The sequence below is a fragment of the Cherax quadricarinatus genome, chromosome 35 (genome assembly GCF_038502225.1).
Source record: "Cherax quadricarinatus isolate ZL_2023a chromosome 35, ASM3850222v1, whole genome shotgun sequence".
NCBI lineage: Eukaryota > Metazoa > Arthropoda > Malacostraca > Decapoda > Parastacidae > Cherax > Cherax quadricarinatus.
In genome coordinates, this window is record NC_091326.1 from 8,524,911 (window position 1) to 8,552,406 (window position 27,496).

The window sequence follows — 27,496 nt, forward strand, 5'->3', positions numbered from 1 at the left end:
TCCATTACCACCACCCACAACTTGCCATTATCACTACCCACAACTTGCCATTACTACCACCCGCAACTTGCCATTACTACCACCCACAACTTGCCATTACCACCAACACCACACACAACCTGCCATTACTACCAACACCACCCACAACCTGCCATTACTACCAACACCACCCACAAACCGCCATTACCACCACCACCACCCACAACCTGCCATTACCACCAACACCACCCACAAACTGCCATTACCACCACCACCACCACCACCACCACCACCCACAACCTGCCATTACCACCACCACCACCCACAACCCGCCATTACCACCAACACCACCCACAACCCGCCATTACCACCACCACCCACAACCTGCCATTACCACCAACACCACCACAGCCCACCATTACTTCCAACACCACAACCCATCCACTATTACTGCCTCCACCACCCTCCACCCAAAACTTCTCAAAACCACCACCACCCACAACCCAAACCCACCTACAGCCTACAATCACCACCTACCCTTAATCCACCCACCAATTTCACCTATCTATGACCCACCAGTCATTCCTACTTCTACCACCCAAAGGCTCCCTTTCACATAATTGTTACCATTAATGACTCATTATCTCTCCACCCCCCTATCAAATCATACTTTCCCCACCACAAACTTTCCCCCTCTCCATCACCACCACCACCACCACAAAGGGCATCCATGCAGTGCTTTGCTATGACTAGAATTAGTAGCAAGTTTAGGATTAGTTTGTCTGGAATGCTATGTATATTAAGTGGCTTACTTTTGAACATGCAAATGTACCAAATAATATTTTAGCATTACTGCACCATAACAGTGACCAAATGAACTATATAGTCAATCATGAATTGAATTGAAATTGAATTGAAATGTTTATTTCTCTGTAAAAATTGCAATGTGGGGTTTACATATTATAGTACGTACAGTACATGTATATTAACCCTTTCAGGGTTTCAGCCGTACTAGTACGGTTTACGCACCAGGGTTTTTGACATACTAGTACGCCTAAATTGTAGCGCCCTCAAATATAGTGAGAGAAAGCTGGTAGACCTACATATGAAAGAATGGGTCTATGTGGTCAGTGTGCGCAGCATAAAAAAATCCTGCAGCACACAGTGCGTAATGAGAAAAAAAAAACTCTGACCGTGTTTTTGAATTAAAACAGCGAATTTGCACTGTATTTTCGTATGGTATTTATTGTTGTATTCTAGTTTTCCTGGTCTAATTTTATAGAATGGAAGACATATTACAGAAATTGAGATGATTTTGACTGGTTTTACAATGAAAAGTACCTTGAAATTGAGCTCAAAGTAGCAGAAATGTTCGATTTTTACCAAAGTTCAAAAGTAAACAAATCGTGCGAAGCGTCCAATATACGTCAACTGGTGAGTCTGATATTATTTCACAAGTGCGCTGATGTTATTTATACCATTACACTAATGCAGTGGTTTGCATAACAGTAAATCTTCAATTTTTTTGTGAGAATAAAAATTCAAAGTGGAAAGCAAAAGAATGTAAGGGGCGTGGGGACATGACTAATGAACAGAGGAAATATTATTTTAGTGCCAGGAATGTCTTTCTTGTTTATTCTGGACCCTATTTGGAAATTGGCATCTTTTGAAATTTGTGTGAAATTGGCAAAATTGCTAAATTCTGACCACTGTATTGGATACTTGAAATCGGTAAATGGGTGGTTTCTTGTACTCATTCGATAGAAAAAATGGAGTTCTAGCGAAATAGTTATGATTTTTGTCGACTAGTACACTGGAATTGGCCGAAAATAGGGCTCAAAGTGAGCAAAATCGCTGATGCGTAAACATCATCAAGAGCGCTAACTTCGCGAGAGCATAATTTCGTAAGTTTTCCATCAAATTTCATACTTTTGGTGTCATTATGATCGGGAAAAGATTATCTTTTCATAATTTTTTTTTTTTTAATTTGGGCGACCCTGAGAACAAGTCTGGGAGAGGGCCTGGGGACCCTGAAAGGGTTAATTACAATTTGTGGTTTACATATTATAAAATATGAATTACAAAAGCCACTAGTATGCCTAGGCATTTCGGACAGACTTATACTAGTTCTTACTCTGTATTGACACAGGTTATAGAGCGTACTGATATTACCCCTGTGACTGTCTTGGTCGTATATATACGTCTTACGAGACTGTTTTTGATGTACAGTGGACCCCCGGTTTATGATATTTTTTCATTCCAGAAGTATGTTCAGGTGCCAGTACTGACCGAATTTGTTCCCATAAGGAATATTGTGAATTAGATTAGTCCATTTCAGACCCCCAAACATACACGTATAAACGCACTTACATAAATACACTTACATAATTGGTCGCATTGGGAGGTGATCGTAAAGCGGGGGTCCACTGTACGTATTAGTATGCCAAAATTCTAGCAGCTTCAAATCAAGCAGGAGAAAGCTGGTAGGCCCACATGTGAGAGAATGGTTCTGTGTGGTCAGTGTGCACAGTATAAAAAAAAATCCTGCAGCACGCAGTGCATAATGAGAAAAAAAAAAACTGTGTTTGGATTAAAACGCCGACTTTGAGGTGTATTTTCGTATAGTATTTATGGTTGTATTTTCGCTTTCTTGGTCTCTTGTGATAGAATGGAAGATATTTTACAGAAATAGAGATGATTTTGATTGGTTTCACAATGAAAAGGACCTTGAAATTGAGCTCAAAGTAGCGGAAATGTTCGATTTTAGCCGATGTTCAAGAGTAAACAAATGTCACTGTCTAATACATGTTCAACTAGCCATTCTAATACACAGTCACAAATGGGTTGACATTATTTATACAATTATTACAATAATGCAGTAGTCTGCATAACAGCAAATCTTCTATTTTTTGTGTGAATAAAAATTCAAAATAGAAAACAAGAATAATATAAGATGGGCCTGGAGGCATGACTGATGAACAGAGAAAATGTTATTTTAGTGCCAGGAATGTCTGCAGTGTTTATTCTGGGCCCTATTTTGAAAGTGGCATCTTTTTTAATTTGGATGAAATTGGTCAAATTGCCAATTTCTGACCACTTTATTGGATAGTTGAAATTGGTAAATGAGCTGTTTCTTGTACTCAACTGATAGAACAAATGGAGTTCTAAAAAAATAGCTATGAATTTGGTCAAATGGAACAATGAAATTGACCGAAAATAGGGCTCAAATTGGGTGAAATCGCTGATGTGTATATATTGCCGAGATTGCTAACTTCGTGAGAGTGTAATTTCATAGGTTTTCCATCAGATTTCGTACTTTTGGTGTCATTACCATCGGGAAAAGATTCTCTATCATTTCATATTTTTTTTTTTTTTAACACAGAGACACTTTAGGATTTGGGGTTGCAACAGTCAAAGGGTTAAAGTTAGGTAACTGTAGTGATTAAATATAGATTTACAATAATGAGGTAGTTCAAAACGTTTAAGAATATTGCAATTTGTAAATTTAGTAATGAGAATAATTTTGTCTTGGCATGATACGCAGTTTCTATTAAAGCTCCTATATTGGGGTATCTCGGGTAAACTTATGACTAGTTTAAAATTTATTAGGCAGTAGCTATTTTTGGAACTTTATGTTTACAGTCATTTGGGTGAGTGTAAGTGTAAATCAGGAGGAATCACAGATATCAAGAGTAAGTCTATTTTGTTTTGCATGTGTGCATGATACGGGTAATAGTACAGTGGTACCTTGGGATATGAATTTATTTTGTTCGAGAAGGCTGTTCGAGTGCCGATACCAAATGAATTTGTTCCCATAAGGAATAATGTAAATTAGATTAATCCATTTCAGACCCCCAAAAATACACTTATAAAAGCACTTACATAAATACACTTACATAAATGTTCAAGTTTTGAGCTGTTTGTATCCCGAGGTACCACTCTTTAGGTGGTTTTCATGTAGTTAGCTGACAGTGGAGTGTGTTAGGGAGATAAGATGTTTTTTAATGGTAGTTTTGAAAATGGTGGTTGAGTCTGCAGTTCTTGAGTTTTCAGGCAGGGAGTTCCAGATTTTAGGCCCTTTTATGTACGTTGAATTTTTGCATAGATTTAGCTGGACTCGGGGAATGTCAGAGATTTTTGTGTCTGGTATTGTGCCTATGGGTCCTGTCACAACTATTAAGCATTTTAGTTCAGGGTTAATATTGGAATTTATGGTAACTTCTGTGTATACTTCTTAGAAATAAAGATCTTGATCCTTGATATTGGTTTGATAATGATAATTGTGATTGCCTTATTTTACATTAAACATTGTCCTGAGACTCCTGGCTTCTAGATTATACAGTGGACCCCCAGTTTGCAATATTAATCCGTTCCTGAGAGCTCATCGTAAACCAAAATTATCGAAAAGCGAATCAATTTTCCCCATAAATAATGGAAAACAAATTAATCCGTGCAAGACACCCAAAAGTATGAAAAAAAAAATTTTACCACATGAAATATTAAGTTTAATGCACACAAACTGAATAAGACATGCACAGTTTGTAGCACTCTACTAACAATAGAATACATGACACTTAACTTTAATGAAGATCTGGTGATGATTGATGGGATGGGAGGAGGGGAGAGTGTCGAACTTATTGTTTAGAAGGGGAATCCCCTTCCATTAGGACTTGAGGTAGCAAGTCCTTTTCTGGGGTTACTTCCCTTCTTCTTTTAATGCCACTAGGACCAGCTTGAGAGTCACTGGACCCCTGTCGCACAACAAATCTGCCCATAGAGCTCTGTACCTCCTGTTCCTTTACGATTTGTCTAAAATGGGCCACAACATTGTCATTGTAATAGTCACCAGCACGGCTTGCAATAGCCGTGTTAGGGTGATTTTCATCCATAAAGGTTTGCAGTTCAACCCACTGTGCACACATTTCCTTAATTTTTGAAGTAGGCACAATGGATTCCACAACTGGCATAGGCTTCTCAGGGTTAGCCCGAAACTCTTCAAAATCTTTCTTAATTTCCATACTATTCTCACCCTTTTTACCACAGGGTTGGCACTAGAAGCTTTCTTGGGGCCCATGGTGACTTATTTTGCAGAAACAAGCACCAAAAACACTGTGATAATATGGAATGTTCCGAATGTATCCTTAGATGCGAGCACATTGGCTGGCTTGTAAACACTGGCACGCACGGGGCAATTCAAGCCACACGTGGACACATCTCGGACGAATCGCGTATGGCGGGTTTTTTAAAGGGAACCGAGGCTAAATTTTTGCGTTAAAATGTATTGAATACCGGATTTATCGGATACCAATGCTAACGCAAACCGGGGATCCACTGTACTTGAGATAAGCCAGCAGATATATATTTTTCTAGTTACTCAAAGGAAGGCTTTGACTACAGTGGACCCTCGGTTATCGGCCATTCCTGTTATCGGTCAACTCGGTGATCGGCCATTTGGGACACATCCGGCCGCTGGCTGGGGCCACTTGTGTATCAGTTTGGCTGTCTCTCTTGGTGTGTGAGGAAGCTTCTGCTCATACATCCAAACATTTCGCTTGTTTTCCATAGTTTTTTGTGGATTTTTTGCAATAAGAACCATGGCTCCAAAGGAAGTTCATGTGGTAAGGAAAGTGAGAAACACCATAGAATTTAAGCATAAAGTGTAGCAGGCATGCAGGGAGTGTAACAAGCATGCAGGGAGTGTAGCAGGCATTCAGGGAGTGTAACAAGCATGCAGGGAGTGTAGCAGGCATGCAGGAAGTGTAGCAGGCATTCATGGAGTGTAACAAGCATACAGGAAGTGTAGCAGGCATCCAGGGAGTGTAACAGGCATGCAGGGAGTGTAACAGGCATGCAGGGAGTGTAGCAGGCATCCAGGGAGTGTAACAGGCATGCAGGGAGTGTAACAGACATGCAGGGAGTGTAGCAGGCATTCAGGGAGTGTAACAGGCATGCAGGGAGTGTAGTAGGCATTCAGGGAGTGTGACAAGCATGCAGCGAGTGTAACAGGCATGCAGGGAGTGTAGTAGGCATTCAGGGAGTGTGACAGGCATGCAGGGAGTGTAGTAGGCATGCAGGGAGTGTAGCAGGCATGCAGGGAGTGTAGCAGGCATGCAGGGAGTGTAGCAGGCATGCAGGGAGTGTAGCAGGCATGAAGGAAGTGTAGCAGGCATGCAGGGAGTGTAGCAGGCATGCAGGAAGTGTAGCTGGCATTCAGGGATTGTAACAAGCATGCAGGGAGTGTAGCAGGCATGCAGGAAGTGTAGCAGGCATGCAGGAAGTGTAGCAGGCATGAAGGAAGTGTAGCACGCATGCAGGGAGTGTAGCAGGCATGCAGGGTGTGTAGCAGGCATGCAGGGAGTGTAGCAGGCATGCAGGGAGTGTAGCAGGCATGAAGGAAGTGTAGCAGGCATGCAGGGAGTGTAGCAGGCATGCAGCAAGTGTAGCAGGCATTCAGGGAGTGTAGCAAGCATGCAGGGAGTGTAGCAGGCATGAAGGAAGTGTAGCAGGCATGCAGGGAGTGTAGCAGGCATGCAGGAAGTGTAGCAGGCATGCAGGGAGTGTAGCAGGCATGCAGGAAGTGTAGCAGGCATGCAGGAAGTGTAGCAGGCATGCAGGAAGTGTAGCAGGCATGCAGGAAGTGTAGCAAGCATGCAGGGAGTGTAGCAGGCATGAAGGAAGTGTAGCAGGCATGCAGGAAGTGTAGCAGGCATGCAGGGAGTGTAGCAGGCATGCAGGGAGTGTAGCAGGCATGCAGGGAGTGTAGCAGGCATGCAGGAAGTGTAGCAGGCATGCAGGGTGTATAGCAGGCATGCAGGGAGTGTAGCAAGCATGCAGGAAGTGTAGCAGGCATACAGGAAGTGTAGCAGGCATGCAGGGAGTGTAGCAGGCATGCAGGAAGTGTAGCAGGCATGCAGGAAGTGTAGCAGGCATGCAGGGAGTGTAGCAGGCATGCAGGAAGTGTAGCAGGCATGCAGGAAGTGTAGCAGGCATGCAGGAAGTGTAGCAGGCATGCAGGAAGTGTAGCAAGCATGCAGGAAGTGTAGCAGGCATGCAGGAAGTGTAGCAGGCATGCAGGAAGTGTAGCAGGCATGCAGGAAGTGTAGCAGGCATGCAGGGAGTGTAGCAGGCATGCAGGAAGTGTAGCAGGCATGCAGGAAGTGTAGCAGGCATGCAGGGAGTGTAGCAGGCATGCAGGAAGTGTAGCAGGCATGCAGGAAGTGTAGCAAGCATGCAGGAAGTGTAGCAGGCATGCAGGAAGTGTAGCAGGCATGCAGGGAGTGTAGCAGGCATGCAGGGAGTGTAGCAGGCATGCAGGAAGTGTAGCAGGCATGCAGGAAGTGTAGCAGGCATGCAGGAAGTGTAGCAGGCATGCAGGAAGTGTAGCAGGCATGCAGGGAGTGTAGCAGGCATGCAGGAAGTGTAGCAGGCATGCAGGAAGTGTAGCAGGCATGCAGGAAGTGTAGCAGGCATGCAGGAAGTGTAGCAGGCATGCAGGAAGTGTAGCAGGCATGCAGGAAGTGAGCATTAGTCTTCAATAAAGGTATGTATGTAATACTGATTTAACTGTTAAAATTTTTTTTTTTTTTTGTGAACATTTTTGTTTGGAACGGATTATTTGTATTTACATTAATTCTTATGGGAAGTAATATTTCGGTTTTTGGCCATTTTGGTTTTATGCCAAGCTTCTGGAATGGATTACAGCCGATAACGGAGGGTCCACTGTACTTTTGACATATTCAGGCCTAAATATCAAGTAAAGGCAGTAATATAAAACCACTATTTTAAAGAACACCATGTTAATGGCCTCTTCAGCTGAAGAATCATGTAGCTTGTGGTAATGATAATGGTTTTGTCATGTAACAGAACACACCAGAAAAAATTGCAACAATCTTACTAAAATTGCAGCAATCTTGTTAAATTCAAAACTAAGTTAAAGCATTGATATGTGCCTAGGCACTGTAGTTTAATCATTTACCTCATCTCTGTTGGTAATTACCTTTTTTTTTTTTTATCCATAAGAGCACAGATGCTACAGTATATTGTACTGCACTTACTTAAAATAGTCATTGTATCTAGAATCTGAGTTATTGTATTGCTTGTCACCTGATGTTATAAAAAAAAATGTACCCAGGAGCTTTAACCAAACTAGTTTTTCCTATTGTTATGTACCATGCTGTGTTTTTGTTATCTACTTGCATATACATTTGTATAATACCGTATTCAGTAAATTAATTTTATTATGTATTTTTTTTTTCAACACATTAGTCATCTCCCACCAAGGCAGGATGACCCAAAAAGAAAGAAAACCCCAAAAAGAAAGAAAAAACTTTCGTCATCATTTAACACTTTCACCATCACTCATACATAATCACTGTCTTTGCAGAGGCACTCAGATCGGACACTTTAGATGTCCCTCTAAACTGCCAATATTATAAACCCCTTCCTTAAAGTGCAGGCATTGTACGTACTTCCCATTTCCAGGACTCCGGCTAACCAGTTTCCCTGAATCCCTTCACAAAATATTACCATGCTCACACTCCAACAGTTCGTCGGGTCCCAAAAACCATTTGTCTCCATTCACTCCTATCTAACACGCTCGCGCACGCTTGCTGGAAGTCCAGGCCCTTTGCCCACAAAACCTCCTGTTCCCCCCTCCCTCCAACCTTTTTGTTGATGACCCCTACCCTTCCTTCCTTTCCCTAAAGATTTATATGCTCTCCAAGTCATTCTATTGTGTATATCTTTAATATAAGCATGTATGTAAAATTTTTTTGTACTTTTAATTTTAAGTTAGATTTAAATTGGCCTGAAATGCTCTGCATAACCAGAGGCTTTTCCATGTCCAGTATTAAATGTCACCCATTTTTTGTACAAACTATGTATCGTGTGGAAATGAGGAATTTGAATTTGGTTTTCTGTCACTTATTCTCATGTCATTGTGAAATTATCAATTTCATTCGTACATTGTAATTGAAGGTGGCTATTCAGTTATGCTACTCCCTGAACAGTATATACAAGCTCTGAGCTTGTGTGAACCTCTAAAGATTAGTGAGAGGAAATCCCACATGAGACTTTTCACATGGTATTTCCAACTGAGATCCCTCTCAGCAGAAGAGGACCTCAACTGAGCAGTCATATTATACAGACTACCATTCTTACATGTTTTTGTCTAATGGGGTTTCCTCTCTCATTGATCATGGTGTTCATTACACATTGTTCCACCAACATCTAATGATGAAGTTTGCTGTTCTTTGCTAGATGAGGTTACATCGATTTTTCTTCAACACCTTTTTGCACACTTACCATGTGACTGAAATGCAAATTCAGGTGTTACAGAATTAGTAGATGAAGTATGGTTTGCAGCAATGTTGAACATGATTATTAGTTGCAGCTTATCACCTGAGGTTTCATTATTGGAAGCTTATCAATTGAGATTTTATTATTAGAGGCTTGATTTTGAAATCTCAATCTTAGCAGTACAAGGATTTTTCTCAATACATTCTAGCACTGGGTAAATAATATTCATATAATAATACTGTAGTAATAGAAATAATACTGTACAGTAATAATTATAATGGTTGGGAGCAAGGGGCTAGTCACCCCTTCTTCTGTATAAATTACTAAATGTAAAAAGAAGAAAAACTTTGTTTCTTTTTTTTTGAGTCTGGCTCACTGGGAGACAATAATAATGATTATAATAATGCATAATAATAGTAATAATAATAATAATATAATAAAGGTAATATATGGCATGATATATTAATAATGATAATAATGCATAATAATGGTAATAATAATAATAATATAATAAGGGTAATACGTGGCATTCTTTTAACAGGAAGCCAGTTTTCGTAAAGCCGTTAATGATGAAGAAGTTCCAGTTAAAACAAAGCACGTGCGAAATCTCATCATTGGCACATTCACTGACAAGAATACCGACCTCTTCTGGAGGAACGTTGCAGTGTGTCCTCCAATTAGCACAGATGTTACTGGCTGGAAATTCTGCCATTGCCTTCATGTTGTCTTACGTGATGGACACCCAAATGTGCTTCGGGATTCTCAACGCCATATTAATCGGATCAAAGACACAGGACAGCATTTCGTAAGTACAGTTTAGTTTTGTATTGTACTACCCATCAACTGTAGCATACTGAAGAGATCTAAAAAGTCTCTCTCAACATTCACGAGGGTTAGGGGATAAAGAACCTCGCAAATATTGAAAAATCGCGAATGTTTGGTGCCCCAATATATTGTAGGGAAATATAATGCAATACTGCTTCCTTAACCTATTGAACCATGAACAATCATAAAGTGCATGAAAACATCGTAAAATATTGTAGTAGTGCCAGCCCTTTGGTAAAGAAGGTGAGAAAAACTATAGAATTCAAGAAAGAACTCATAGCAGAGTACCAAAGTAGAGGAGGAAGAGAGAGGAGAGAATGTGCCTTCTTCAGTGATTCTACTATATGTATGATACTAAAGCAGCATAAGTTGATAAGGGCTATAGAGCCAGCCAGCAATAAAGTGTAGCATTAACAGTGTAGCAAATAAGTTAAGTGATTAATCGATAGAAAAAGAACAGCATGAACCTAATTCCTCCACTCTTGTTGGAGTTATACAGGGCGACTGACAACACCGCCGTCTCTAGTCTCTGCTGCCTTTGATGCCGCCTCCACCACCACTAAGGCTTATGTCTCAGTGGCCCGTATACACCCAACAACAACAACAACACAGCAACACTCGTGACATAATGATGGTCACCTACCATCCGACTTACGACCTGCTCGACATACGACCACTCGATTTACGACCGTGTTTTGCATGCCAAATTTCTGGGAAATAAACAGCTGTTTGTAATGCACACAGTGTTTATCCTAAGCCTTACAGTATAAACCACATTACTAACAGCATAAAAAGTAATGTAAAAAATGAAATACCAGAATAAAACAATAAAATCAAGTCATTACAAAAATGTGATGTTGATATTCAGTAGTATGGTTTGACTTACGTCCATTTTGACTTACGACCAGTTGGTCGGAACCAAGCTCAGTTGTAAGTCGGATGGTAGGTGTATTTTATTCATTCTAGAGTATTTGTCATGTTTCTATGTTATTAATATTGTTTATTATGTCAGATGAGTTATGATAGATAAATAAACCATAGAGTTAATATTAGTGTCATATTGAAGGACTATCTTGTCCTATCTCCAAACAAACTCTGCCACTGCCACAATTCCTAAGATATGTAATGACATATTTTAAATATGATTGGGCGGCTGGGAATCTGCGAATGTTCGAAGACTGCAAAAGTGGAAAACGCGAATGTTGAGGGAGACCTGTATGTATTTGGTTGTTGCAGTTGGTGTATCATTGTCATTTTTTGCTAAACCTTCGTGAAGAAAAAGTAAATGAAATTGAAATTATTTTTGCTATTTAATTGTATATAAAGTTAATCACACACTATTATAGTTTTTTCTTGCTGATATTTTGAGAAGGGTAAATTAATTATACCAAAACGTACCAACTTTCTTTTACCAGAGGCACCTTGAGCATGGTTATGGACGACTGATTAATCGATACTGTGAATTACTGATTGCAAAGTTAAAGTTCCATCAACATTATCCTCGATTTCCGGGTTCATTGTCTGTGACACCAGAAGAATTGGAAGCCCTGGCAGAAAATGATGCCAATAATTAGTAAGTTATTTACGTTGCATCATACCTATATCTCTGATGCTTTAATGGTAGATGAAGAATTTTGTGTATGTCTTGCACAAAATTCTTCATTTACCATTTATGTCACTATACACTGACTCATTGTTAGTTATTTTCCAGGATAATATTTATGAAGGGATTCAGGAAAGCTGGCTTTGAAGGATTTGAGTTCTGGAGGGATGGAGTACAGAGACTCTATTATGAAGAATAGATGGGAAAGTAGCAGTTTTGAGAGGGTCATTTGAATTGTGTTGTGTGTGAGCTTCTGGAATAAAAGTGAGAGAATGAGTGATAGCAATTCTTGTTTTACTATAATATCTGTGCATGTTATAATAAACAGGTAAAATTTTTGCATATGGCCCCCACCCACAAGGATGGGAATATCACAGGTAGCAAGGCATCAGAGATACAGCATAGATAAATAGTCAATAAAAGCTTAAATTAAGCAGTGAACGGTTGAGCAGTTTGCTCAGCAGGTGATACGTTGTGTATCTAGTAACAGATTGAGTTCAGGATCTTTAATTTTTTCATTCAACTTAAGCTTAAGCCTAGGGTAAAAAGTCATCTACCATCAGTTCTAATTTAAAATAAGAGGTTCTTCTTTCAACAAACCAGCCATATCCCACTGAGGCAAAATAAGAGATTATATACATGTATTCTAAACAGTGAGCCACTGGATTAGTTTTTGCAACAATTTTGATATCTTGTATATAGCAGTATGACTTATCTTGGCCTACACAATTGACTTGTCACAAAATAAATATTAGTGGTCTGCCCTGCTTACACAGCTCATGTGTCCAAGCTAGTATTGTCTTGGTCTAGGGTCATACCATACCTCTTAAGGAAATCTTATGGGGGTTTTAAGCATCTTAAGATATGAGCAGGAAAGGAAATAAAAGCTTCTAATAATAAAATGTATTAACTATGGAAAATCAAATACTGTACTATAATCATAGTAATGCTGGTGGTGGTGAAACTTTAACATGATTTACAGCAGTTTGTACAAATGGTTATAGAATCATAAAACTGTTCTTTGTACTTCAAAAGAAGTTATGTCTGTTAAAATAGTGTATATACAACATGCTCCAGGGTCATTTAAATTATGATGTCCATGCACATTTGGCAGTAGTTGATGAATGAACAGTTTTTTTTTTCATTTAGGTCTCCATTAATGGGAAATAGCTATTGTAATAAAAAAAACTTTTCCAGGTACATAAATATCCTTACCAGGCAGCTCCAGTGCATACTGCTAGCACCCACATCCTTGAAAGGGCATGCAGCACAGTAGGCACCTGCGGGCCCACACTACAACAGATTTACAGGTTGCAGTATACACTGCACAGTTTAATTACCTGGATTGGCAACATTTTTGGGCTTATAAATCAGTGCATAATCTTATCACTACCCCACCTAGTCCTAAACCACCATACCTTCAAAAAAGAAAACTGTTGAGCACTACTCACAGATTTTGACTCTGCCACACAAAGTTTATGGTTGAAGTAGGAATGCCCATCATCCCCAAAATCCATGTTTAAGGCAGATTTATCATTCCTATATTTAGCTGCACTAGAGGCTTATTCTGTACTTTGTACTACAGGAAGTCCTCGCTTAACCCTTTCAGGGTCCGCTCCGTAGAGCTATGGCTTTTGAAGCCAGGGTCCAAGCCGTTGATCTACGCCATGAGCTCAGCTCACTCAGATTTGCGAGTGGTAAATTTGGGCCTAGATATGAGAGAATACATCTATGTGGTAAGTGTGTACCACATAAAACAAATCCTGCAGCACACAGTGCATAATGAGAGAGAAAACTGACTATAATTTTGGATTAAAACAGTGACTTTCCAGAGTTTTTTTGTATGTTTCTTACAGTTGTATTTGCGATTTCTTCGTCTCATTTGATAGAATGGAAGATATATTATGGAAATAGAGATGATTTTGATTGGTTTTAGTGCTGAAAATGGCTTGAAACTGAGCTCAACAAATGATGTCACACATCTAATGTGCATTAGGTGGTGGATCTGATATACTTTCACAAATGTACTGATATTATTTATACAGTTATTACAATATTGCATAACAGTAAATCTCCTATTTTTTTGGTGTGAATAAAAATTCATTATGTGAATAAAAAATAAAAATGGAATTCAGTAAAGCCTGAAAATGTAACTAATGAACAGAGGAAATGTTAGTTTAGTGCCAGGAATGCCTGCATTGTTTATTCTGGACCCTATTTTGAAACTGGAATATTTTGAACTGTGTGTTAAATTCGCCAAATTACCAATTTCCGATCACTTTATTAGGTAGTTGAAACAGTTGACTGGGCAATTTCTTGTACTTGCTCGATAAAATAGAAGTAGAGTGGACCCCCGACATTCGATATTAATCCATTCCTGAGAGCCATTGAATGTCGAAAATATATAAAGTTGAATTAATTTTCCCCATAAGAAATAATGGAAATCAAATTAATCCGTGCAAGACACCCAAAAGTATGAAAAAAAATTTTTAACACATGAAATATTAAGTTTAATGCAATAGAATAATTACAATAACAATAGATTAATAACAATAGAATAATTGACACTTACCTTTAATGAAGATCTGGTGGTGATTGATGGGATGGGAGGAGGGAAGAGTGTGGATGGTATTAGTGTTTAGAAGGGGAATTTTCTTCCATTAGGACTTGAACTGGCAGCCTCACCATGCCTTACCACACTGTGTATGCCAGTACGCTTCTTAAATCTTTCAAACCAACCTTTGCTGGCCTTAAATTCACTCACATTACCACTAGTTGCAGGCAATTTCTTTACCAAATCATCATGCACTCCGACACACGCACTCCACTTTCGTACTTTGCAATTATCGCTTTCTTCATTTCAATAGTCATTAGCACCTTTTTTCTCGAAGGGTTGGCACTAGAAGCTTTCTTGGGGCCCATGGTTACTTACTTTGTAGAAACAAGCACCAAAAACAGTGATAATATGGATAATATGGAATGTACCGAATGTATCCTTAGATGCGCACACACTGGCTGGCTTGTAAACACTGGCACACATGGGGCAGTTCAGGCCACACGTGGACATGTCTCGTACGAATCGTGTCGAATGTCGGGTTTTCCATCGAATGTCGAGGAGAAATTTTTGCGTTAAAATGCATCTTATGTCGGATTTATCAAATGCCGATGCCATCGAATGTCGGGGGTCCACTGTACAGTGGTACCCCGAGTTTCGTACAGCTCCCAACTCGAACAGTTATGTAAGTGTATTATTGTAAGTGCTTTTGTAAGTGTATTTTGGGGGGGGGGTCTGAAACGGACTAATCTAATTTACATTATTCCTTGTGGGAACAAATTCGTTCAGTAACGGCACTCGAACAGCCTTCTGGAATGAATTATGGCAGAAACTCGTGGTACCACTGTAATACTAGTGAAACAGCTAAGAATTTGGGCGGCTGGAATAACGTAATCGGCCTAAAATGGGAGTCAAAGTTGGCAAAATCGCCAATGCGTAAATATCACTGACGCATCAAAATTCACGAGAGTGTAATTTTGTCAATTTTCCATCAAATTTCGTACTTTTTATTTTATTACCTTCAGAAAAAGATTCTCTACCATTTCATAAGAAAAATATAAATTCTTTTTTGAAAATTCTTGGACCCTGGCTGTCACTCTGTGATTTGACCTCTGGACCCTCCAACTGTTAATATCATTGATAGGTTCTTGGAAACTGACTTTAAGCGAAATGACATATAACAAAACCAATTTTACCATAGGCTAATTGATATAAACAAGAGTTAAGTTGCTACAGCAAGGGAGAGCTGAGAGGGAGGGCAGTGGTGCTACAGATGCCATGACTATGGGGTGCTATAGAGTCATATATTTACTCTATTATTGACATTTTTATTATTTTAGGTGTCTCATGTTTTTCAGAATTACAAAAGAAACACACTACATATCATAAAATCCAAATACAAACAGCCATAAGGGAGGAAATTGACATAAGCCAACATGGAGAGTTATACCAAAGCATGTCCTCCATCCATATTTTTCATTCCTAGCTGGGAATCTGTTTCTTTTTCTCATCGTTGTTATAACGAAACAGCATTTAGTGAGGACTTCCTGTATTCCTTTTGCATGTATTGAGGTAGAAGGGGCTGGGCTTATGGAATATATTATGTACCTTTCTCAGATCACATAGCAACTGAAATACATCACTACCATACACAATAATATGGCAGCATGTCCTAAAATACTAGCTCTGTAATAATTGTTAGCAGCAAGCCCACAAGCATACACACCCTTGAAGCAAGATTATTTTCACTATCTGTCCTCACTCAGGGTCCTTATGAAATATTTTCAGCCTGTACAGTGTTCCTGTCACTTTTTTTCTTTTTTACATAGCTCATTCTCATTGTTGGGTGGCAGCTTTAATTAGAAAGTGAACTCTTCTGGTTGATGGAGTTGAAGACATTTCTTACGTAGCTGCTGGTGCTCTTATTGAGTCAACTATTGACAAAAAAAAAAAAAAGGAAATTAGGGACCTTATCTACTTGATGAATAGGGAAAAATTGGTTTTATTACAGCATCATACATTATCTTATTGAGCTTGCCCTTAATTACCTCATGTTTACCTCTTGTGGTGTGTTGGTAAAGTATTGCACGGACTTTAGCAGAAGTGGTTGAGGTTGTGAAGGACAGTTGATGAACTACCTGGACAGAGAACCTTTTATCTGGCAACTGGCATGTCAGTGACATATTTTTGGAGTGATGACAGAACATCATTTTAAGTTACTTTTTAGTCTAGTTAACTTTGCATTGACATCAGTTACTCTAAGTTTCCACATACTTTGTGGCTAGGTTTGGTGTGGTGTAAAGGGATGTTAGAATGGATAGATTAAGAAGTTTTTCTAACATATGGTTTGTTCAGAATTATTAGTATTGTATGTTCAGTTGATTCATTATTATTTTTGTGAGTGTAATACTCTGAGGCCTCACATTATCACTAGCACTTGTATATTTTTTTAAACATGCTATGTTTTTATGTCAGTACTACACATTTTTCAAAACTGTACTACTATATTCTTTACAGTTTTGAGTTGGCAGTTGAAATGTTGGAGTACATGGAATGCATCTTAAATCTGTATGAAGCAGGTATGTTTATTTGAACATAAAATTTATTTCAACACTGAAACTAAACCCACCTTAAGTTTGAAATTATATTCAACATAAAAATAATTTGTATTAATTCTTTATGCTGTTCATACATGATTTATAACAGCTACTCAAAAAGAGTGCATTATTTCCATGCCCTTTTATATGTACACGTTTATATATATATATATACAGTGGACCCCCGCATAACGATATTATTTCAATCCAGAAGTCTGTTTGGGTGCCGTTATAGACCGAATTTGTTCCCATAAGAAATATTGTGAATTAGATTAGTCCTTTTCAGACCCCTAAAAATACACCTACAAAAGCACTTACAAAAATAAACTTACATAATTGGTCGAGTTGGGAGCTGATCGTTATCCGGGGGTCCACTGTATATATATATATATTTTTTTTTTTTTTTTTTTTCAACAAGTTGGTCGTCTCCCACCGAAGCAGGGTGACCCAAAAAAGAAAGAAAATCCCCAAAAAGAAAATACTTTCATCATCATTCAACACTTTCACCACACTCACACATTATCACTGTTTTTGCAGAGGTGCTCAGAATACAACAGTTTAGAAGCATATACGTATAAAGATACACAACATATCCCTCCAAACTGCCAATATATGTATGTATGTATGTATGTATATATATATATATATATATATATATATATATATATATATATATATATATATATATATATATATATATATATATATACATACACACACAGTGGACCCCCGCATAACGATTACCTCCGAATGCGACCAATTATGTAAGTGTATTTATGTAAGTGCGTTTGTACGTGTATGTTTGGGGGTCTGAAATGGACTAATCTACTTCACAATATTTCTTATGGGAACAAATTCGGTCAGTACTGGCACCTGAATATACTTCTGGAGTGAAAAAATATCGTTAACCGGGGGTCCACTGTATATATATATATATATATAGTAAAGTGGGTAAAAATGTTGTGGAGGGAGTAGTAGGTAAATTTGGGGTGCCAGGGGTAAATGTAAATGGGGAGCCTTTATAGATGGGGTTGTAAGAGAAGTAAATGCGAGGGTCTTGGCAAGAGGCGTGGAGTTAAAAGATAAAGAATCACACATAAAGTGGGAGTTGTCACAGTTGCTCTTTGCTGATGACACTGTGCTCTTGGGAGATTCTTAAGAGAAGTTGCAGAGGTTGGTGGATGAATTTGGTAGGGTATGCAAAAGAGGAAAATTAAAAGTGAATACAGGAAAGAGTAAGGTTATGAGGATAACAAAAAGATTAGGTGATGAAAGATTGGATATCAGATTGGGGGGAGAGAGTATGGAGGAGGTGAATGTATTCAGGTATTTGGGAGTGGACGTGTCAGCAGAAGGGTCTATGTAAGATGAGGTGAATCATAGAATTGATGAGGGGTTGGATTTGAGTGGGACTTGTACATCATAGCTTATTTCTTGGGTAGCATTGAAAACTGGGTTGGGCAAATGTTTTGTTAGTGGGGTGAATTGTAAAGGACCTGCCTAGTATGGGCCAACAGGCCTGCTGCAGTGTTCCTCCTTTCTTATGTTCATATATATATATATATATATATATATATATATATATATATATATATATATATATATATATATATATATATATATATATATATATATATATATATATATATATATATATATATATATATATATATATATATATATATATATATATATATATATATATATATATATATATATATATATATATATATATATATATATATATATATATATATATATATATATATATATATATTATATATATATATTATATATATATATTATATATATATATTATATATATATTATTTTTTTTTTTTTTTTTTTTTTTTTTTTTTTTCAACAAGTCGGCCGTCTCCCACCGAGGCAGGGTGACCCAAAAAAGAAAGAAAATCCCCAAAAAGAAAATACTTTCATCATCATTCAACACTTTCACCACACTCGCACATTATCACTGTTTTTGCAGAGGTGCTCAGAATACAACAGTCTAGAAGCATAAACATATAAAGATACACAACATATCCCTCCAAACTGCCAATATATACATTATATATACATTATATATATATACATTATATATATACATATATATTATATATATATATATTATTTTTTATTATTATTATCACATTGGCCGATTCCCACCAAGGCAGGGTGGCCCGAAAAAGAAAAACTTTCACCATCATTCACTCCATCACTGTCTTGCCAGAAGGGTGCTTTACACTACAGTTTTTAAACTGCAACATTAACACCCCTCCTTCAGAGTGCAAGCACTGTACTTCCCATCTCCAGGACTCAAGTCTGGCCTGCCGGTTTCCCTGAATCCCTTCATAAATGTTACTTTACTCACACTCCAACAGCACGTCAAGTATTAAAAACCATTTGTCTCCATTCACTCCTATCAAACACGCTCACGTATGCCTGCTGGAAGTCCAAGCCCCTCGCACACAAAACCTCCTTTACCCCCTCCCTCCAACCTTTCCTAGGCCGACCCCTACCCCGCCTTCCTTCCACTACAGACTGATACACTCTTGAAGTCATTCTGTTTCGCTCCATTCTCTCTACATGTCTGAACCACCTCAACAACCCTTCCTCAGCCCTCTGGACAACAGTTTTGGTAATCCCGCACCTCCTCCTAACTTCCAAACTACGAATTCTCTGCATTATATTCACACCACACATTGCCCTCAGACATGACATCTCCACTGCCTCCAGCCTTCTCCTCGCTGCAACATTCATCACCCACGCTTCACACCCATATAAGAGCGTTGGTAAAACTATACTCTCATACATTCCCCTCTTTGCCTCCAAGGACAAAGTTCTTTGTCTCCACAGACTCCTAAGTGCACCACTCACTCTTTTTCCCTCATAAATTCTATGATTCACCTCATCTTTCATAGACCCATCCGCTGACACGTCCACTCCCAAATATCTGAATACGTTCACCTCCTCCATACTCTCTCCCTCCAATCTGATATCCAATCTTTCATCACCTAATCTTTTTGTTATCCTAATAACCTTACTCTTTCCTGTATTCACCTTTAATTTTCTTCTTTTGCACACCCTACCAAATTCATCCACCAATCTCTGCAACTTCTCTTCAGAATCTCCCAAGAGCACAGTGTCATCAGCATAGAGCAGCTGTGACAACTCCCACTTTGTGTGTGATTCTTTATCTTTTAACTCCACGCCTCTTGCCAAGACCCTCGCATTTACTTCTCTTACAACCCCATCTATAAATATATTAAACAACCACGGTGACATCACACATCCTTGTCTAAGGCCTACTTTTACTGGGAAAAAATTTCCCTCTTTCCTACATACTCTAACTTGAGCCTCACTATCCTCGTAAAAACTCTTCACTGCTTTCAGTAACCTACCTCCTACACCATACACTTGCAACATCTGCCACATTGCCCCCCTATCCACTCTGTCATACGCCTTTTCCAAATCCATAAATGCCACAAAGACCTCTTTAACCTTATCTAAATACTGTTCACTTATATGTTTCACTGTAAACACCTTGTCCACACACCCCCTACCTTCCTAAAGCCTCCTTGTTCATCTGCTATCCTATTCTCTGTCTTACTCTTAATTCTTTCAATAATAACTCTACCATACACTTTACCAGGTATACTCAGCAGACTTATCCCCCTATAATTTTTGCACTCTCTTTTATCCCCTTTGCCTTTATACAAAGGAACTATGCATGCTCTCTGCCAATCCCTAGGTACCTTACCCTCTTCCATACATTTATTAAATAATTGCACCAACCACTCCAAAACTATATCCCCACCTGCTTTTAACATTTCTATCTTTATCCCATCAATCCCGGCTGCCTTACCCCCTTTCATTTTACCTACTGCCTCACGAACTTCCCCCACGCTCACAACTGGCTCTTCCTCACTCCTACAAGATGTTATTCCTCCTTGTCCTATACACGAAATCACAGCTTCCCTATCTTCATCAACATTTAACAATTCCTCAAAATATTCCCTCCATCTTCCCAATACCTCTAACTCTCCATTTAATAACTCTCCTCTCCTATTTTTAACTGACAAATCCATTTGTTCTCTAGGCTTTCTTAACTTGTTAATCTCACTCCAAAACTTTTTCTTATTTTCAACAAAATTTGTTGATAACATCTCACCCACTCTCTCATTTGCTCTCTTTTTACATTGCTTCACCACTCTCTTAACCTCTCTCTTTTTCTCCATATACTCTTCCCTCCTTGCATCACTTCTACTTTGTAAAAACTTCTCATATGCTAACTTTTTCTCCCTTACTACTCTCTTTACATCATCATTCCACCAATCGCTCCTCTTCCCTCCCGCACCCACTTTCCTGTAACCACAAACTTCTGCTGAACACTCTAACACTACATTTTTAAACCTACCCCATACCTCTTCGACCCCATTGCCTATGCTCTCATTAGCCCATCTATCCTCCAATAGCTGTTTATATCTTACCCTAACTGCCTCCTCTTTTAGTTTATAAACCTTCACCTCTCTCTTCCCTGATGCTTCTATTCTCCTTGTATCCCATCTACCTTTTACTCTCAGTGTAGCTACAACTAGAAGGTGATCTGATATATCTGTGGCCCCTCTATAAACATGTACATCCTGAAGTCTACTCAACAGTCTTTTATCTACCAATACATAATCCAACAAACTACTGTCATTTCGCCCTACATCATATCTTGTATACTTATTTATCCTCTTTTTCTTAAAATATGTATTACCTATAACTAAACCCCTTTCTATACAAAGTTCAATCAAAGGGCTCCCATTATCATTTACACCTGACACCCCAAACTTACCTACCACACCCTCTCTAGAAGTTTCTCCTACTTTAGCATTCAGGTCCCCTACCACAATTACTCTCTCACTTGGCTCAAAGGCTCCTTTACATTCACTTAAAATCTCCCAAAATCTCTCTCTCTCCTCTGCATTCCTCTCTTCTCCAGGTGCATACACGCTTATTATGACCCACTTCTCGCATCCAACCTTTACTTTAATCCACATAATTCTTGAATTTACACATTCATATTCTCTTTTCTCCTTCCATAACTGATCATTTAACATTACTGCTACCCTTTCCTTTGCTCTAACTCTCTCAGATACTCCAGATTTAATCCCATTTATTTCCCCCCACTGAAACTCTCCTACCCCCTTCAGCTTTGTTTCGCTTAGGGCCAGGACATCCAACTTCTTTTCATTCGTAACATCAGCAGTCATCTGTTTCTTGTCATCCGCACTACATCCACGCACATTTAAGCATCCCAGTTTTATAAAGTTTTTCTTCTTCTCTTTTTTAGTAAGTGTCTACAGGAGAAGGGGTTACTAGCCCATTGCTCCCGGCATTTTAGTCGCCTCATTCGACACGCATGGCTTACAGAGGAAAGATTCTTTTCCACTTCCCCACGGACAATAGAAGAAATGAAGAAGAACAAGAGCTATTTAGAAAAAGGAGAAAAACCTAGATGTATGTATATATATATGCATGTGCGTGTCTGTGAAGTGTGGCCAAAGTGTAAGTAGGAGTAGCAAGATATCCCTGTTATCTAGCGTGTTTATGAGACAGAAAAAGAAACCAGCAATCCTACCATCATGCAAAACAGTTACAGGTTTCTGTTTCACAGTCATCTGGCAGGACGGTAGTACTTCCCTGGGTGGTTGCTGTCTACCAACCTACTACCTAATATATATATATGTGTATGTATGTATGTATGTGTGTGTGTGTGTATATATATATATATATATATATATAGATATAATATATATATATTTATATATATATATATATATATATATATATATAATTTTTTTTTTTTTTTTTTTTTTTTTTTTTTTTTCCCCAACAAGTCGGCCGTCTCCCACCGAGGCAGGGTGACCCAAAAAAGGAAGAAAATCCCCCAAAAGAAAATACTTTCATCATCATTCAACACTTTCACCACACTCACACAGTATCACTGTTTTTGCAGAGGTGCTCAGAATACAACAGTTTAGAAGCATACACATATAAAGATACACAACATATCCCTCCATCAGAGAACACTCATTGGGTGTACGTGATAGGCTGGTACCATACAGTTTTGCACTCTTTATTAGGTACTGTATTCCTAGTAGGCTGGTTTGTAATTTTTTTTTTTTTTTTTTTTTTAAACTGCCTTATTTCTGGAGAGTTTGAGAGTTTATCTCTACATTTGTTTGAAACTATCACCACTTGTACATCTTTGTAAGCTGAAGAATTTTGTTGTATTTAAGCAGTGTGGCTCTGAGGTGGCTGTTTTAGGAATGTGTGTTTTTTGGGCTATCCATAAGGTGGAGTGGTAATGAATAGGTGAAACTTCAACAAACATAGACTACCTACATTTCTTAAGAACAAATAAATTAGTAGTTCAGTATTTTTTCGTAGTGCCATATTTCTTGAAATCAATTTTCTTTGACTCTTTTTGAATGCTATTACTGAAATAGCAGTGCTGAATAACCCACATGCATTTATCACTTTTTTTTTTTTTTTTGAGTAGAAAAGCACAAATTGCAGCGTGGTCCTCCAAAACTTAAGAGTCAACTAATACGATGAGTATAAAATGGGGTAACTAAAGTAAATTAGGCTTTGCTGCTTTCACTGACCTTGAACCTCAGGCCCAAATCCCTTCATACTGGACCGCAACTCTGATTTCCAGCACTTACTGGCTGCCACATGTACAGACTCATACATATGTAGTGAAAAGGGAGTAAGGAATAATAAGTGAACAACAGAGGAGGGTGGTTTAGAGAAAAGGGAATATCCACTAGGGATATCTCTTGTAAAATTAGCAAAATGAAAGAGGGAAGATCAGCAGAATGAAGATAGGGTATAAATGCCAAAGTCATGAGTGAATAGGGAAGTGATGGGCAGTTACGAAAAGACAAGGAGATGGGGGACCCCAGTCATAGAGAGCTTGTGGTGGTTAGGCTGAACGAAGGATAAAGAAATAAGGTCCTGCAAGGAAGGAACGAAGGAAAGTAAGAGAAGAACCACAAATACAGATATGATGAGACAAACTGGAACTGAATGAAATAAAAAAGAAATTGCTTTTTCAAGGATAGAATTGTTTAGATGTTGCAATTTGGAGAGTCAGTCTAATTGTGATAACTACACTCTTCTGGCAAGACAACTCTTGAATGAGTGATGGTGATTTTTTCTTATAGTTCACCCTGCATCGATGGGAGTTGACTGGTGTGTTAAAAAAAAAAAAGTGTATGGGAGAGAGAAGCCAATATCATTACACTCTCTTTACAAAAGCATGAGTGAGAAACCTGCCATTAAGAATTGAAAAGGGAAAGTTTAATACATTTATGTGCAAAAGGTCTATTGTAAATTGTTGAGGGCTTAGATATTTTTAATAGATTACTTAAGATATATAGTATCCAAAATATAAAAGGATTTGAAATTGTGACCATCCAAATGTTAGCAACAGTTGTATTTTTTTTTTTTTCAGTGTTCTCTTCACTGGATCCATCAAGAGCTAATTCCATGACACGTTCTGGCCAGTGTCGCTTAGCTCCATTGATCCCCTGTATTCAAGACTCTTCATGCCTTTATGACTGTACTGTCAGGATCTTGTTTCAACTTCACAAGGGTGTGTCATTCTTAGCTTTTTGTTGTATACTGGAATGACAGTTCTGTATAGTATATATAAATGCTTTGTGCAATTATTTTTTCTAAAGAATGCATGCATGCAAATACGTACAGTGGAACCTCGGTATACGAACAGCTCCCTACCCAAACAAAGCTCAGCACTTGACCAAACAAATACAACCTGCCAGAACTTTGCTGTAAACTATTTTGTGTTTCTTTTCATTTTTTTTTTTTTTTTTTTTTTTTTTTTTGTGTGTGTGTGTGTGTGTATTTGTATAAATAAGTCACAATGGGGCCTACGAAGATTAGTGATAACAGCCAACCAAACAGAAAATTGGTTGGGAAGAACTTGTTCGATACTCAAACGGAGCTGCACTCGAACAGCCTTCTGGAATGAATTAAGGTCACATACCGAGGTTCCACTGTACAGTAATTTTTTTTTTTTTTTTTTTTTTTTGAATGACATTCTTGTGCATGGAGATTACAGTATAGTACTGTATTGTACTTTATTTCTCAGTAGTTTTCAGGAATACTCTTGATATTTCATTCTGAATATCCTGGACATGCATTTACTTTGTTTCTTCCCTTTGCAAGAGACAGTATTTTTATTTTAGTAGATCTGTACAATCCTTCAATATTTGATATTAAAAGGAATGTGTTCATTCATAGTTGGCAAAAACATTAGAGAAATATATCCTAATATCCCTGTGATTATGTGTGAGTGATGGTGAAAGTGTTTCTTTTTTGGGGCCACCCTGCCTCAGTGGGAGACGGCAGGCGTGTTGAGAAAAAAAATCCCTGTGACTAGTTTGGGAACGTAATTTTGAACCATGCCCACTTATTGTTGTATTCTTGGTAAGGAGACTATCCTTACCTCCCCGTTATATTCCCTTATGTTCTTTCTGCCTCCACTGAGTTAAGGCCTAGTTTCTGCATTCTTTGTTTGTAGCTTACTCCCTCAAACTGTCAGTGCTATTAGGTTGTCTGAAATATAAATTTCATTATGACTGTAGCTACAGTATAATAATTTTTTCATTTTAGAAATATTTGATCTTGATAACCCATATGCTGTACCTTCATTTCTTAATGTAACTGACACACAAGGCTTAAAGATTAGTCATAAATAGTGCTATGGTTGAAAATTAGTATATGGCTAATAGTGGAGGAGAGAGAGGAGGGGGGGGGGAACTGAGTATCCAGTATATCACTATATAGGAAGAAATATTTTTGCTGTAGGGGAATAAACATTTTTGCATGAAGAGCTAGCCTTTGTTATGGACTTCCAGTCTCATGAATCCATCTGAGAAAATATAAATTTGCCTCTTCATAAAAAATGGTTAGAACTGGCACTGTGTTAGGTTAGAACTGATAAGAAAAATGGTATTGGAGGTACAATTGAATCACCCTGATTTTCCTAAATAGGAAAAAAAATCTTGTTGAGCCTTTATATAGTTTTTTAAGAATGTGTATTGCAAAAAGATTCTGGCCACATTGCTTACAGAGTAGTGGTATTTGATTGTATTTAAATGATCAAAGTACCACAATTGTGGGTTGGTGCTATCAGCTGAGGAGTGTTCAAATGGCAGCACTTGCCGGGCTCCAGTGGCACTACTTGGCCCATTAGTCATTATAGCTGATCATGGAATGTGATAGGAATCTGGCTCACAGAGCCATCATTATTGTGTTCTGAAAAATGGTATGGTGATACTGACTAAGATGTGGAAAAGTACACTTATATACAGTTCAGGATATTTATTAGAAGAAATGTTTCGCCATGTGAAGAAGCCTAATGTGGCGAAACATTTCTAATAAATGCCCTGAACTATAAACATCTTTTTCCATATTATTGTGTTTGTTTTAATTAAATTATTCATGTTATATTACTAGTTTGGTAGAGGTACACCCCAAAGGATTACTTGTAAACATTAAGCATGGTTATAGGTAGTAGGTTGGTAGACAGCAACCGCCCAGGGAGGTACTACCGTCCTGCCAAGTGAGTGTAAAACGAAAGCCTGTAATTGTTTTACATGATGGTAGGATTGCTGGTGTCCTTTTTTCTGTCTCATGAACATGCAAGATTTCAGGTACGTCTTGCTACTTCTACTTACACTTAGGTCACACTACACATACATGTACAAGCACATATATACACACCCCTCTGGGTTTTCTTCTATTTTCTTTCTAGTTCTTATTCTTGTTTATTTCCTCTTATCTCCATGGGGAAGTGGAACAGAATTCTTCCTCCGTAAGCCATGCGTGTTGTAAGAGGCAACTAAAATGCCGGGAGCAAGGGGCTAGTAACCTCTTCTCCTGTATATATTACTAAATGTAAAAGGAGAAACTTTCGTTTTTCCTTTTGGGCCACCCCGCCTCGGTGGGATACGGCCGGTGTGTTGAAAGAAAGAAAGATTAAGCATGGTGTCTAAATAATCTTTTTTCGTGTCACTTTAATTTCAATACTTCTGCTTCCATTGCTTGTCCTCTGTACTCCAAGTTAGCACTACTACAATAATTTTTTGTAAATACTAATGGTATTGACACATCTATCTCTTTCAGTTCCCAGCAAATATAAACCCACATTTGAATGTAAGTCTTTTTGAACTAATTAATAAGAATTCATGTGGGGAATAATGGTGGGAGCTTGTCACTAGCATTTTTTAATGCTTTATATTTAAGTTTATTTTTTATTTGGCTTTATGAAGATGCACTTTTTGCTTATATTTTAATTTGCACTATGCAAAAATATTCTGCTCTTTTTTATGCCTTAATTTTATTTTATTTTAGTGATTTGCAAATTCAATATCTGCAGCAGAAGTGTTTGAATATAGTGTTTAATGTCTTGCTTTTGGAAGCTGCTAATATTTATTCATTTGTAATGATTTTGCTTCCAAATTTTAAAGAATAATCTATTTAATTTAATGCCTTGTATATTCATTTTAGGAGCTTTAGGTTCAACTGAAATGGGAGACTCAAATTTGTCAGGAGATCTGAAAA

The 27,496-nt window shown here is 38.1% G+C and overlaps 1 protein-coding gene across 2 annotated transcripts in view; it reads left to right on the forward strand.

Moving 5' to 3' along the window:
- The window catches only part of Hip1 (Huntingtin interacting protein 1), a 105,981-nt gene that overhangs the window by 17,826 nt on the left and 60,659 nt on the right, over positions 1–27,496 (forward strand). For both annotated transcript variants that reach the window (XM_053785369.2, XM_053785368.2), the window contains exons 2-5: positions 9,818–10,081; positions 11,517–11,674; positions 16,776–16,837; positions 24,363–24,503. In XM_053785369.2, the coding sequence (XP_053641344.1) occupies positions 9,818–10,081; positions 11,517–11,674; positions 16,776–16,837; positions 24,363–24,503 (625 nt within the window). The remainder of the gene's footprint in view (positions 1–9,817; positions 10,082–11,516; positions 11,675–16,775; positions 16,838–24,362; positions 24,504–27,496) is intronic.